This window comes from Myxocyprinus asiaticus, chromosome 34, assembly GCF_019703515.2.
Source record: "Myxocyprinus asiaticus isolate MX2 ecotype Aquarium Trade chromosome 34, UBuf_Myxa_2, whole genome shotgun sequence".
Classification (NCBI taxonomy): domain Eukaryota; kingdom Metazoa; phylum Chordata; class Actinopteri; order Cypriniformes; family Catostomidae; genus Myxocyprinus; species Myxocyprinus asiaticus.
In genome coordinates, this window is record NC_059377.1 from 33,864,438 (window position 1) to 33,879,227 (window position 14,790).

The 14,790-nt window shown below is 35.7% G+C and overlaps 2 protein-coding genes across 3 annotated transcripts; both read left to right on the top strand.

Moving 5' to 3' along the window:
- Positions 1–930: 930 nt before the first annotated feature.
- Positions 931–6,016, top strand: LOC127424894 (extracellular matrix protein 1-like). 2 transcript variants are annotated; one of them, XM_051670429.1, is made up of 3 exons: positions 931–4,830; positions 4,937–5,196; positions 5,564–6,016. In XM_051670429.1, exons 1-3 carry the CDS (start codon positions 4,776–4,778, stop codon positions 5,765–5,767), a joined length of 519 nt encoding a protein of 172 aa, XP_051526389.1. In that variant the 5' UTR covers positions 931–4,775; the 3' UTR covers positions 5,768–6,016. The 2 variants fall into 2 exon arrangements, with proteins under 2 accessions (XP_051526389.1, XP_051526388.1); XM_051670428.1 differs by having other exon boundaries at positions 4,934–5,196; positions 5,564–6,014.
- Positions 6,017–10,881: 4,865 nt separating this feature from the next.
- On the top strand, positions 10,882–12,730 carry LOC127424892 (extracellular matrix protein 1-like). Its single transcript, XM_051670427.1, has 3 exons — positions 10,882–11,049; positions 11,541–11,800; positions 11,881–12,730. Exons 1-3 carry the CDS (start codon positions 10,992–10,994, stop codon positions 12,082–12,084), a joined length of 522 nt encoding a protein of 173 aa, XP_051526387.1. The 5' UTR covers positions 10,882–10,991; the 3' UTR covers positions 12,085–12,730.
- Positions 12,731–14,790: the final 2,060 nt, after the last annotated feature.

A 14,790-nucleotide genomic window follows, 5' to 3' on the forward strand; every position in this document is an offset into this window, starting at 1 on the left:
CGAACATGCTGAAAAAAACAACTGAGCTTATTTTTTTTCTTTGTCTTCTCTGTCATTCCAGGCCAGTCAAACTGGTTAAGCAAGTAACCATTCTATTCCTCACTTACTTTTTCTGTCTCTCATATAAGCTGCTGTTGCTCGCCCTTTAGCTCAAAATGAAACTTACATTATACAGTTATTTTGGACCCACTTTCGCTGCACAGATCAAATAATGCAGTGTACATTTGAATAAAATGTGGAAACTTAAGTGTTTCACCCAGCCAACACTAAACATGTTTTGCATAATGTCAGTCTGCACCACTAGAGGGCACAGAAATACGACTATCAAGCCCATTTGTGTTGTTTTTTTTTTTTTGTTTGTTTTTTTACACAGACAGACAGACAGACAGAATGAATGAATAAAACGATGGATGGATGGATAAATAAATCGATTAAAAAAATAAAATAAAATAAATAAAATGGGGCTTAAAATTGAAAAACTATCCGAGGTCCTGCAATTCCTGACGTTTTAATGCATATTCTTTCACCACCCTCAAAAAAACAAGGCTCCACCAAGACTTGTCGACCACTTTAAAAGGTTAGTTCACCCAAAAATGAAAATGCAGTCATTGTTTACTCACCTCTGTGTTGTTATAACCCTTTATGACTTTCTGTCTTTTTCTTAACACAAAGGAGAAAATGTGAAAACATTATTTTGGGTTTGTTTCTCAACAAACCTTATTGTATGCTTTCATAAAAATCATTAGTCTCATGGAATAATTTATTAGACATCTGAATTATAATTCTGCGGGGTTTTTTAGGCTTGAAGAGGTAGTAACAAAGTCTTTCTAGCAAATCAGTCCACTGTCGGCCATCTTTGGAATGCTCTTGGGAGGCTATTTCCAGTCATGCCAGTGCAGCTCCCCTCTACCTAAATGGGGGAAACGAAATCTCAAAAACATTTGGTCAAGATTACGATCAAAGAACATATTTCAAATCAGCAATACATTGTGATAATATTGGAATCATAAATTGTACTTCTTTACCTCAAATTACGTTAAAGCACGCCATTTTCCTGGCTAATGCGCATGCGCGTTCTTGAGTTAATTGACAGGCGATGTCTGTATCTAAAAGGTGACTGGCTCTTTTACCTGTAAGGCGGGACTTACTTTCTACATCCATTGACCGTTGGGTGCTAGAGCTTCTTGGTTGGGCGTTCCAATTTTTCCCATTCATTTAAATAGAAGTGGCCCGTGTCTGCTAATTAGTCTCTGGTAGTAACCATATACTGCCATTGTATGACATCACTGAGCACATTTTTTATTTTTATTTCTCCCTTTTTGTTAAGAAAAAGAAAGTCATATAGGGTTTTAACAACACAGGGGTGAGTAAACAATGACTGAATTTAAATTTTTGGGTGAACTAATCCTTTAAGCATATCGTGAAAATATTGTAACCAATCTAACCTCGACTTTTAGTTGATGTGGTTCCAGTTACAGTTAGCCTTCTTCTGAAAATGTAAAATCACTAAAAAACAAATAAGCAAGCAAGCTAACAGACAACCCATATTTAAGTAAAACTAACTGTCCTAACATTTCAACTATGAGGCCTATTCCTTTAGACACTGTGTCCATTCTAAAGACTTTTTTTCTGGTGTGTTTTTTAATTTTTTTATTGAAGGTTTTTGTCATATATTTCCACCCAAATCACAAATAATTTTTACATTAGATGATGGTAAGTCCAACTATGAGTGTCATATCACACATTGTTACTTTTTGGAAGAAAAAATAAATCTCCTTTTGAAATATAGCATAGCAGCATGTGACACAAGGGAAAAAAGGCACCATTCAAAACCAATGTCCATTGTAATTGATACCAGAAATACCTATTCGAACATTACCATAAATAGATTTTTTTATATTATTATTATTTATGGCTGCATTTTGAGTAGAAAATAAATGATTGTTCTTATTTTGTATCCCTCACTTTTCACAACACACATCATTTCAAAGCAGCTTTACAGAAAATGTACGCTGCAACAGAAAATGAAGCTGTAATGTCTGTAATGTCTTAGAGTCATCATTGTGCGGTTTGATAAAAATGTGATTGTTGATTATGCCTTGAAAAACAATGTAATTCTACCCAATTAAAAACAACTATTAATTCAATAGGCTTTAAAAGGAAAAGAAAAAAAACAGAAGAAACATTTATACTTTAAAATAAAAATGTAATTTAATAAGTAATGCAAAGATATTACATCATAAAGTATATTACTTGAACAGTTTTTGCTGAAGGGTTGAAAATGTCATCATCTTTAATATTTTGTTTGAATTGAGTAAACCTTTTCAGATTTTAGATTAAAATTGTAATAAATTTCAGTTCTAAATAGGTTTTCTCAAATGGGATGTTAGACCTCAGCAAGTCAGAACTGGAAATAGTTAGGATGATGTTCAGTACAGTAAGTTCCTCTGAAATCTATGTTGATATTAGACAATCAAAGATAATATAATCTATCATGCTTCCTTAAGGTGCCAATAGAAGACTTGTTAACATTGACCTAATTTTTCTGTCTGGTTAATGGAAAGATATGTGTGAGTATTTCTTTGACGCACAAGCAGGCAAAGCATTACGTAAGTGAAAAGTGTTTTTATTCAGATAAAAAGTTGTGAGCAAGACCTTTGCTTTCATATACAGTATGTGTGTATCAGTAAAGATAACATTTATGTGTCAATGAATTTTGTTTGCCCATGCATTGATATTTAGGCTACTGTAAAAACAAAGAGCAAAATGAATTTTCTTACAGCTGAAATGATAAATGTATGTGTCTCATTGAGTCAGCTTTATACCCTTATCAAACAAGCTCAGCACTTTGTTCTTAGACTTGAACGTACAGTTAGTTGTGAACACTGGTAAAAATGTCTATGTCTAAAGCCTAATGAATAGCAGAAGGATGGGGTTTCGGAATTTGTTTGATAGGAAACGGGGCAAGTACTTAATGTTTTTGGGGGACTCGGGGGCTGTGGAGAGAGTAGTTTAGTTTTAATTATATATGATTATTATATTTACTCTTTTTTTTCTTATTTGTGACCACAAGGGTGTTCGTTGGGAGTCAGTGTGGGGTTGGTGATTGGGGAGGGGTAATAGTGGGGGTTAAATGTTGATTCAATAATATATATGTTGTGTTTTTTCTTTGTTATATGTCTATGAATAAATAAAAAAATGTTAATTGAAAAAAAGAAGAAAAAAAAAGCCTAATGAATAATTATGCTGTGAAGTTGATTAATTCTGATACTGAATATTACATGAATGCCTGAAAGATAAATGTTACTATACACCAGACATTACACCAAACAAACAGTTAGAAACAAAATATTAAATCTAACAACACTCTTTCAGTCACACATATTTGTAAATATGTAAAATCATGTACAATGGGGGCCTGGGTAGCTCAGCGAGTATTGACGCTGACTACCACTCCTGGAGTCGCGAGTTCGAATCCAGGGTGTGCTGAGTGACTCCAGCCAGGTCTCCTAAGCAACCAAATTGACCCAGTGGCTAGGGAGGGTAGAGTCACATGTGGTAACCTCCTCGTGGTCACAATTAGGGGTTCTCGCTCTCAGTGGGGCGCGTGGTAAGTTGTGCGTGGATCACGGAGAGTAGCATGAGCCTCCACATGCTGCGAGTCTCTGCAGTGTCATGCACAACGAGCCACATGATAAAATGCGCGGATTGTCTGTCTCAGAAGCGGAGGCAACTGAGACTTTTTCTCCGCCACCTGGATTGAGGTGAGTAACCACGCCACCACGAGGACCTACTAAGTAGTGGAAATTGGGCATTCCAAATTGGGAGGAAAAGGGGCTAAAAAAAATTGTGTCAATGTTACTGCCCTAACTATGCATAATAAAAAATTTTCTAACTCAAAATGCAGTGTATTCAAATGATGCTGAGAGAGAATGTTTTTGTTTTTTTTAACAGTGCAAACCTAAAAATGTTTGTTGTTTGAGGTACTTTGGTCAAACGTTGAGGTAAAAAATGTGTCAAAAACTAAAGTAAAAAAAAAAATGTATTCCTTACATTTCAATGCTGTTTTGAGTTCTCAACTCATATGTTCAGAATATCACATGAATATCAGGTGTTTTAAGATCACAGCTGTGTTTGCCATACTTTATATAATTTTTTTGTTGTTGTTTTTTTGTTTTTGTTTAAAGCATTTATTTAAAGTATTACTTACAGGTACTCTTTAGAAACTGCATTGAATGGAAGAATCATCCATTTTCATATCACCTTGGTAATATTGTGTTGATAAAGATCTTTCAATTGAGAAGATGGGAACATTTCAAAGCACAAGTAATATTGCATTACTTACATGCATTATTACAGTACAATATGCGACATTATGATTCCTATCATACTCATTTTGAAGTTACACATGGTTTATATTTTGCCTAAGACCTTTTACTAAATAAAACAAAATTAATAGATAAAGAAGTCAGCCTGTAAGCACAACACCCTTCTAAAATATAGCACTAATTCCCTATTCAACAGTGCAAAAAATCTTATCGGTGTCATTGAAATTATATCAGTATGTTTTTTACTCCTTGTATCTTTACAACCAATCTTTTCCTGGACAGATTTGTACATACTGTTTATAAACATCACAACATATTCTTACCCAACAAGTTATCAATCCACCTCTTTAAATATAGACAAGGCCACATAGTCCCTCCCTGGCCAGGCACTGGCAGTACAACTTTACCCAAATCTTCATTTCACTTCAGGACATACAGTAATCTATTATGGGAATGAAAGCCTCACTCATCACTGTTCTAACTCTTCAGCTCACTTTAGGAGGTATGACTTTTCTATTATGCATTTGCAAATTTACCAGACACTTGCTATCTCAATAATTACAATGTTTTATATGCAACTAATTTATATCATGACCTTCCCCAAGCAGGAGGAAGGAATATTGACCCTCAGGTGCATATCAAGCCATACTTCCCTCCAGCCCTACCAACACTTGAAAACCTCAATACCCTCTGTCTTCAAGGCAATGGCCGCCCCAGATATCCCGCCAGTTGTCTCCCTGCTTCAGGTTACGGTTATGTTCATCGCGCTGGAAACGCAGTGAACAAAATAGAAGCGTGGTTTAGTCAGTGTTGCAACAGAGGGGTGGCCCAAGGAAACAAACAGATCCTTTGCTGTGCCAAACAGGCAGTAAGTAAAATTTGCCACATTTGGCTGAATTTATGTTATCATGATCTAAAATACCTTTTGATCTATAGGCTTAGATGGTTGAAACTATTTTTAAAAACTAACATGTTATTTGAAAAGGATTTTTAATGTATGAGTTGGATCTGATTGTGAATTCAAAGCAGCCAACAAGTGCCCAGAATATATGTAGGAAGCATCCCGGGTGGATACCTGATGAAGTTGGTCGAGAGAATGTCCAGAATGTAGTTTTGATTTGTTTAACATTAAAAATTGAGAAATAGAGATCAATTTTATAGCAGTAAAGCACTGACCAAAGTGATTATGGAGTTTACATATACTCATCTGATGTATTTTCACCTTGTCTTTGCAGTGGAAGACCGGCCTTTCCCATTTCTGTTTTGAGGAGTACGCCACTATGGATTTGACCCACAAGTGTTGTAAGAAGAAGGGGAAAGGCAGGTGGAACTGCTTTGAAGAACAGGCTCCTAACCCCTCCTACCTACCTCTACCTAGTTACACTGCCCCCCTAATACCACTTGACCAGATTTTCACCTGGGACCCCAAGATTTGTTAGTGCAAACTGAGAAGACAGAAGAGTTGTATATTAACAACAAAGTGTCAATAAAAAAACATATGGAACAAAATAGTCTGCCTATTTTTTTTTTTTTTTTTGTCCCTTCAATAACAAAATCCAACTCCACAAAATTATCATTTAGGAGTATTCATTTCTGAAATTGTTAAAGGTTTATTAAATATTTGAATTATGCTAAAAATCTCCTGCAAAATAATAAAGTATATATTTGGGTGTCAATTCAAAATATAAATAAAACAAAAAGGATAAAACAAAATAATCCAATAAATCAAAAAGGAAATCACACACTTTGTCAAAAAATGTAATAGATTATTTTAAAAAAACAAACATAAGTCTTTAAGTCTAAGAACTATGATCAAGTAGATTTTACTGAAGAATTAGAAAAAAAAAAAAAAAACATTAAAATACAAACAAAAAGTTAAAAATGCACAAAAAAGAAAAACAAATGTTTTTGTCCATTAGTACAATTAAATTATGCGGTCATATTTTTTAAAAAGCTTAGCCAATTTTTTTTGTGACTTTTTCAAAATGTTTTATTCCAAACAACTTTATCTCAAACTTCCACCATCAGTTTATGTGCCTTCATATCAGCAGGACAGAAATGATCTGTTTATACTTCACAAAATATTTATTGTGCAGTTAAGTAATTGAATTTGTAATACATTTACTGTGAACAAGATTGATGTTAAAGCAAAGGGCTTTACTATCAATTAGATAATTTTTTGATTTTCAATGTAATAATTTAAATATATTATAGACAATTACTTTTACAGGAGAGCACTAAATCTTTACTAATATCATACCCTCTTAATCAGTTACTAAAATACAATGTAAAAAACAAAGCTCTTTTTTAAAATTGTTGCATTTTGTATAAAAAATTGTAGACGAGTAAGACCTTGCATTAGACTGATTTTTGATTTGCAACTGTGTTTTTGCCAGGATGTTTTTTTAATCGAATCCAAAATTACTAAGTGTAAGAAGGGTTTGTGTCATTCAATTTAAAAATACTAAATTATAGAATTATAAACTTAACCTAATTACAGAAAAAAAGTTATTGAACTTCTGATTTCATTTACAGTCCAATCAATCCAAAAATTGTATAATGCAATTTTTCTAATTTAATTGTTTTAATAATTTACAATTTTCCTTAGACACAAAGCAAACAGCAAAATAATATAAAATAATAGAAGACTACAACAAACTTAAAATTTGTCACAAGCCACTAATGCATTTTGACAAAAAATGCATAATATGCTGAGAGCTGATAAAGCATGGAGCAATAGTGACTTTTTCAGGTCAAGAAAAAGTCAATAATTAAATATAATCAACTTTTATGGCATTTTTATATTGTGGTGATTTTGATCTTTCCATTTAGCAGGCTTCAAATCTTTAAGGTACACCTAAAACAGGACATTATAAATATAGTAAAAAAAAAAAAAAAAACATTTCCTGCTTAACAGCCTACTGGGCTTTTTTTTCCCAAATAGCAGTAATTCATTTCTTTACAATTTAGTCAAATTAAATGGGACTGCACAGACATAATTTGATGTATAGAAAGACCTAGTTAGTAAGCAAGTACTGAAGGGAGTTTCGATATTGTTCAGTTCAAAGAATTTCTCAGAGCTCCATGCTAAAACGGTCATTTGTCTTGCTTTGTTTAGCTGCCAGCAGTGTGCTACATCAAGTTTTATTTTTATTTTTTCTCAGTGCAATACGCAAAACATTATTCCCAGCAAAACTGACTAGTTTGCAATAAGACATGGGAGTATTTCTCTCATGCACTAGTGGGCAATGTATTAAGAAAACAAATTTAATTAGAAGTTGTGTGAACAGGCTCAGTGTTTTGGAATAGATTTGAACCTGTGAAGATAAGAATGATCTGGGATCCATTAACTATTTTTACGTGTTTTCCGGTCAGGAATTCCTACTGGTATCATGGTAAGAAAACCAGTTTCAGCTGACACAATAAATTTCTGTGCTGTGTGCAGCTTAACCATGCAATCTTTTAGATATGGCCTGCTAAGTCTTACATCCTCCCTAAACAATCACAACACCTGTTACTTACATTTAGAATACTGGAAACATGTTGAAGAACCCTGGCAAAATTTCAGATAAGTTTTCAAAACTCATAAACCTGGCTGGGTAAAATTACAAATAAAATTGCGGATTACTTTCGCCACATTATCAGCTATTAGTAAAACTGATGTGAGAGTAAAGGCCTGTGAAAAAAAATCTATAAACCAGTTCAGGGAAACAATTTAGATGTATATAGTGGCTCCCAGGGTTGGGGAGTAATGGAATACATGTAACGGGATTCAAATACAAAATACTGCAGTTACAATTTAAATCGTTATTAATCAGAATACAGTTACATTCAAAAAGTATTTTGATTAATGAAGAGATTACTTTGCATTTTATTGTCATTTGTTCCATTTAATATTTAGTCTATTTAGTTGGAAAACATTTATCCACATAAATGATGCGATCCAAAAATAGTTTAAACAGCGGTGAAACGCTTTCTTATGAAGTGTTATATTCATACAAGCAGACAGAGAAGTACGTTTGAAGTAAGTTTGGAGCAGAAGAAATAGAAATAAACCTTGTGTAAATTTTCATGTAAATATTTAGCTTCATGCTAAGCTAAAAATGCTATTTCTAGCCATTTTACATGAACCTGTTATCAGATCATATTTTTTATCAAGAAAATTCTCATAATCCTATTTTTTTTTTTTTTCTCTCTCTCTCTAGTGAGATCTTTGATATCAGGGCTAAAAAGATTATTCTTTATAAGAATTTTTGTATTGTATTTTTTTTTTTTGTAAAAATATCTAAAAATCCTTAAAACAAGATCAATTTGCTTTATCTTTTTTTAGAAGCAACACTGCATAGATTTAGACTTATTTCAGAGAAATTTGTATTTTGTCTTACTGTACTGACAGAATTTTTATAGTCAAAACAAGTGACAACAAATCTACCAGTGCTGAAGTAGTAATCCAAATATTTAGATTACGTTACTGACCTTGAGTAATCTAACGGAATACGTTACAAATGACATTTTACAGCATGTGTTCTGTAATCTGTAGTGGAATACATTTCAAAAGTAACCCTCCCAACCCAGGTGGCCCCTAAAAGTATTTGGACACTTAAAGCACATTAAATAATGTATGAATGCCTTTGCAATATACAGTATAACTAAATATCAAACCAAGTGACATTCATTTTAAAGAATTTTAATGAAGCCAATCTTTTAAAAAGTAAAGACACTGACTACCACCCCTGGAGTCACGAGTTCGAATCCAGGGCATGCTGAGTGACTCCAGCCAGGTCTCCTAAGCAACCAAATTGGCCCGGTTGCTAGGGTGGGTAGAGTCACATTGGGTTAACCTCCTCGTGGTCACTATAATGTGCTTTGCTCTCGGTGGGGCGCGTGGTGAGTTGTGCGTGGATGCTGCGGAGAATAGCGTGATGCCTCCAACACGCGCTATGTCTCCGCAGTAACACGCTCAACAAGCCACGTGATAAGATGTGCAGATTGACGGTCTCAGATGTGGAGGCAACTGAGATTCGTCCTCCGCCACCTGGAGGATTTAGAGCGCATTGGGAATTGGGTATTCCAAATTGGGGAGAAAAAGGGGAGGAAAAAATAAAAAAATAAAAAGTTTGTTACTGTAGGTTTCAAATTATGAAATAATATAGTGTTCACAATTAGGACAAAAGTATTTGACCACTTTTTGGTTGTTTAACTTAGTGGAACATGTTTATGTTAATGTTAGTGGAACATGTTCATTTTATGAACAACACCTGTGGGTTAGTCTGCCAAGGTACATGTGTGAACTGACGAACCTACTTTATATTAGGTAGCCTTAATTACTACGTAATTAACCATTTGATACAATGTACTTATTATGTACATACATGTTGCATTGTAATTACATTTAAATGACTTGCATTTTATTACATTTGTAGTTACACTGTTAACTTTACCCCTAACACAACCCTTACCCCAAAACCTAACTCTAGCCCCTAATCCTAACCCTAACCCTACCTGTACCTCAACCTAAGCAGCAGCAAGTGTGGGCATTTTGCAGAACATGAAGTTACACATTAAATACATATTCTTGTATGTATTTAATGTTAGCACATAGTAGTTAAGGCCACCTAATAAAAAGTGACCAGATTGACTTTAAACATCCAATAAAAATGACATTGAGGCCAGTTAAAAACCGGTTAAAAATTTTTTTTTAAATGGCTAAGAAAAGTGAAGTTAGTACTGAGAAAAGCTCTATTACCATATTGCTGCATATTTGGGACATGAGATGTTTTTGGTCTGCTTTTGTAATGTTTTGGGGCTGACCTTGTGTAACAGAGACAACACAAATGAGATTCCTTCCAACTGAATGAACCAAACAATTCATTTAATGGAGTACACACAAAATAAGTATTTCTTGCATGTTTTTAAACAAGAATTAATTACTGATGACCTTCCGATAATAGTGTGGCTGTGGTGGAGAGTTCATATCTTGTTGATATTGTGGTGATGTTGATTTTTTATGGTGATGTTATGAATGAATATTAAGCATTGATATTATTTAAACTATCATTAAAAAGTTGTGTTTATTTTTTCCCATCTTTTACTTCAACAAACAAACAATAAATAACAAATAAAAAACTGGGGAAAAAAAACTTTGTTTTATCCTTTTACTTTGTCCAAAATAAAACACAATTTAATCTGTGTCATGACATTGATAATGGCTTTCATTGTTTATAACTTTAGTGAAAGCTTTTTCTATGTACTACTTGTAAGGATTATAATAAAATCTTTCCATCCTTTCTGGCCCTTTAGATCAGCACAAGGCTTAACACTGAAACTTACAACAATGCAAATTTGAAAGAAAATCTGTGCATGACTTTAATATCAGTACATTTTACCCTCATTTTAACTTTAGTGAAGTTTGGTGAACTTCAGCCTTCCCTGTTTGACTATCTACTGTTTTGATGTAGGAGTTAAGATCATGCGGGAATTTATATCAATTAAAGTCTGATGACCTTGTCTCACTTCTTTCAACTCTGCTTGACCCATCATTACACTCATCCCCTCCCATACCCATTCCATCCCTTTAAATCTAGACAGAGCCTTGTGATTCCCATTAAAACTGATAGCAACAGTGCAAATTCCCTAAACTGGAAAGAAGATCAAGAAGCAACGATGGGTTGGAAAAGCACACTTGTCACTATTTTTATTATTCAGCTAACTTCGTTGGGAGGTATGTGCTTCATTTACAAAATTTTACTCTATTTATTTTCTCTTTTTAATTTAGAGGAATTGGTAAATTGCTTCAGATTAACCCCAATGCATAAATTTGATTTATTTCTCTGTATTAAACAATTTAATAAGGAATGTCCACCATTGCACTGCTAGATTACGTTCAGAACACATTAATATCCAATTGATACATTTCATGGAGATTCTTTTTTAAAAACGTATCAATGTTTAAAAGATCACTTAAAAAACATTAGAAATCACATGTATGCTGTGAATAGCATGTTACTTGTTAATGGCACATTTTTGCAGAATATTTATTTCTTGAGCCCTTGGCTCAACTAGTAGGGCATTGACTAGCAATTGCTTCGATTCCCAAAGAGCACACAAACTGATAAAATGTATACCTTGAATGCACCGTAAGCCACTTTGGATAAAATTGTCTGCCAAGGGAGTAAATATAAATGTAATGTATTTTGCCCTTCCTTCAAACAGGGGGACAGAACACTCACCCTGACGTACTGCTGGGATCAGACTTTCCTCCAGCCAGACCTTCGTTGAATAACCTAAACGCGATCTGTCTTCATGGCAATGGCCGCTCCAGATATCCCGCCAGCTATTTTCCGCCCTCAGGCTACGCTTACGCTCGTCGTGCTGGAAAAGCAATAAACAGAGTAGAGGCATGGTTTAGTGATTGCTGCTTTGGTGGTGTGGCTCAAGGGAATGAACAGATCCTTTGCTGTGCCAACAAGGCGGTGAGTAAACAGAGTGATGAAAGACAAGCAGAACCATTTAAAGATATTCTCAACTGATGTATTTTTCTTTTTCTTTGCAGTGGGAGACTGCCCTATCCCATTTCTGTATTGAAGAGTTCTCAACCATGACCCTGCCCCATAAGTGCTGTGAGAAGAAGGGGGAAGACAGGTGGAACTGCTTTGAAAGACTGGCTTCTAACCCCTCCTACCAACCCCTACCGGGCTACATTGCCCCTGTTATACCACCTGACCGGATTTTCACCTGGGACCCCAATACCAGTTAAAAATCTAAATGAAAAATTATTTTTAGTTCTTAATGCCACATGAGAACTTTTGATTGATTTAGCAGCACAAAAGTCCAAATGTCGACTTCCATCTCTTGGAGTTATTGCAGTTTTCTGGAAACGTCCTGCCAATTGATTAACCCCTTACATTCTTAATAGACTGAGTAACATAGCCAACTGTGGATCAGTATTCAGGGTGTATCATGTAATTTAAACATGCTTAGTGTATTAGAGCTGGATTAGAACATTGTATATTACTATATATAACATCAGATGTATCACTCTGTGTCACAAAATATAATTTGGTTATACCAGTTGCATTTAAGAGACCTAACACATGCTTTCTATAATGTGCAAAATAGATAAATAGTGGGCAAATAGACTAAAGAAATCTTACATAAGCAGCCTTACTGTTTGATGTTTAATGTATCCTTTGAGAGAAAAAATATTGCTTCTGAGGCTTGATCTTTCACTTTAAAAAAAAAAAAAAAAAAGTATTAATATGGTAGATGAATTGGAAAAAGAGTCCTGGACAAATCAACACAGATCAGCAACTGCTATGTTTTAGTTGAATGCAACAACATCATGGAGTACTAAAAATATATTGTATTTGTACAATTACAATAAAGAGTCTGACTTGACCTGACTTGGTGCTGTCTGATTTCTTGCATACAGATGTTGGGGAATCAAGAGAGAGAATTGTTTATGGACTCAGTGGTACTCTTGCTGTTTAGTTTATGCCTGTGGGTTTCAGAAGAGAAATTCTCAAAAGTTTCAATAGAAATGCTATTGCACTAGAATATGAGTTTATTCCCTCGCTATCGATATATATTATTGCTTTAATTTAACCCATTAAGTTTATGAATGACCAAATTAACAAATTTCCAAGAAAAAAAAGGTCCCATGAGTTTGTGTAACTAAACTGTCTGTAGAAAATGCTTGAGAAAAGGGTAATATCTGGAAGAGAGAGAGAGAGAATGATATAGAGGCTGACTTTGTGTGTCTGGATTATATTTGCATAAAGCATACTGCGTGCAGCAGTGAAAGGATAAATACAATTATGGGTGGATCTCAGTATACTGAAGAACAGTGACAAACCCATATTTCATTTTAATAGAGGTATCTTTCACAATTTGCAAAGAATAATTCAAATAAACATTTACATAATCTAACCTGGAAACCCAACAAGCCATGTGCATACTGCATAAACTTGACAATCAAACCCTGTTCCTCTTGTGAATAGAACTATATGTAGATAAGCTCTGTGTGACATGAATGGAAGTTCTTGACCATAATAAAGCATTAAACAGGTTATAACCAAGATAATGAGAAAAGTGGCTTATAAAAAGCAATAGTCCTTTATGACATGCCACAATTTGCATCTAACCCGTCATTTGATTTAACCACGGATGCACAGTCCCACTAGTGTCACACTAAAATCATGATAACATGCATATTTTTGGTCTTGTGGTTGTACTTTTGAAACAGTGAGTATTTCAATGTTTCCGAACAGGCCCGATTCATTTCCATTCGACATGTTGAAATTACATGGTCCGCTGTGTTTCACTGTAGCGTGGAGGAGGGCGGGGCCAGGCGGAATGATGGACGCCCAGACCCCAATCAGCCTGATGAGGCGAGCGAGGGATAAAGGCGACTGGAGATGGCAGCTTGAGAGAGAGAGAGAGAGAATTACAGGCAGCTGCCCTGTATGAGTTTGTGTGTCTTTATTTAATTAAATATTATTTATATTGTTAAGCCGGTTCTCGCCTCCTCCTTTCCCTTGTACCCCCTTTACATTGGTGCTGAAACCCGGGAGATTATTTTGAAGAGTGCCTCCGCAACACTATGTGCTGAAATGTTGCGCAGAGGCACTGCTTCCAGATATCGCGTTGCATAGTCCATTAGGACCAATACAAAGCAATGTACACGTGCTGACCATTCTAATGGCCCGACAAGGTCCATGCCAATTCTCTCGAAGGGGACCTCAATCAACGGAAGGAGGCGCAATGGCGCTTTTGGTGTGGCCGATGGATTCACCAGCTGACATTCACGGCAAGCCGCACACCACCTGCGGACATTGCTGCCAATGCCCGGCCAATAAAAACGGGCTATTAGACAGTTTAGTGTTTTCCTTTCCCCTAGATGACCCGCCATGGGATTATAATGAGCCGCCTGGAACACCATTTCCCGGCGGCTCCGCGGTATCTGTTTGAGCGACCTGCGTCACTCTATACAACCGCTCGTTTATAATTGCGAAATAGGGATATGAAAATGCGATACTCGGCTGGAGTTGTTGACCATCGAGAGTTTCATCTCGCGATTGCTCCAAAGGGAAATCCCCTGAGGATGGGAGGGGCTGCAGCCTCTCCCCCCTCACGTCCCGTGGAGCTGATGAAGATGGCCCCGGCTCCGCCTCCCCTGCCAGAGCATCACACATTTCACATCTCAGCGCTTTTATGCAGGACCCATCCGCACAAATTCCCTTCAATACATTTCTGAATTCAGGCCAATTAGTCCCCAAAAATCAGCGGATGGGTGAGGCGGTAACTAACCGCGGTTGTTTTGTCCCCCTAAATTTAACCACAAGGGTCACCACAGGGTAACTGTGAATATCCCCATGCACACACTTCACCCTCACCCTTTTGGTTGTGCCCAGTGCCCCGCGTTGAACCAAGCATTGGTGAACCGTGGTTTGATTACAACCTG

Bases quoted from the DNA above. Each gene is read 5' to 3' on its own strand.
- LOC127424892 (XM_051670427.1), top strand. From the start codon at position 10,992: ATGGGTTGGAAAAGCACACTTGTCACTATTTTTATTATTCAGCTAACT. The intron at 11,050-11,540 runs GTATGTGCTTCA...TCCTTCAAACAG, and splicing joins TCAGCTAACTTCGTTGGGAG to GGGGACAGAACACTCACCCT. The intron at 11,801-11,880 runs GTGAGTAAACAG...TTTTCTTTGCAG, and splicing joins TTTGCTGTGCCAACAAGGCG to TGGGAGACTGCCCTATCCCA.
- LOC127424894 (XM_051670428.1), top strand. From the start codon at position 4,776: ATGGGAATGAAAGCCTCACTCATCACTGTTCTAACTCTTCAGCTCACT. The intron at 4,831-4,933 runs GTATGACTTTTC...ACCTTCCCCAAG, and splicing joins TCTTCAGCTCACTTTAGGAG to CAGGAGGAAGGAATATTGAC. The intron at 5,197-5,563 runs GTAAGTAAAATT...TTGTCTTTGCAG, and splicing joins TTTGCTGTGCCAAACAGGCA to TGGAAGACCGGCCTTTCCCA.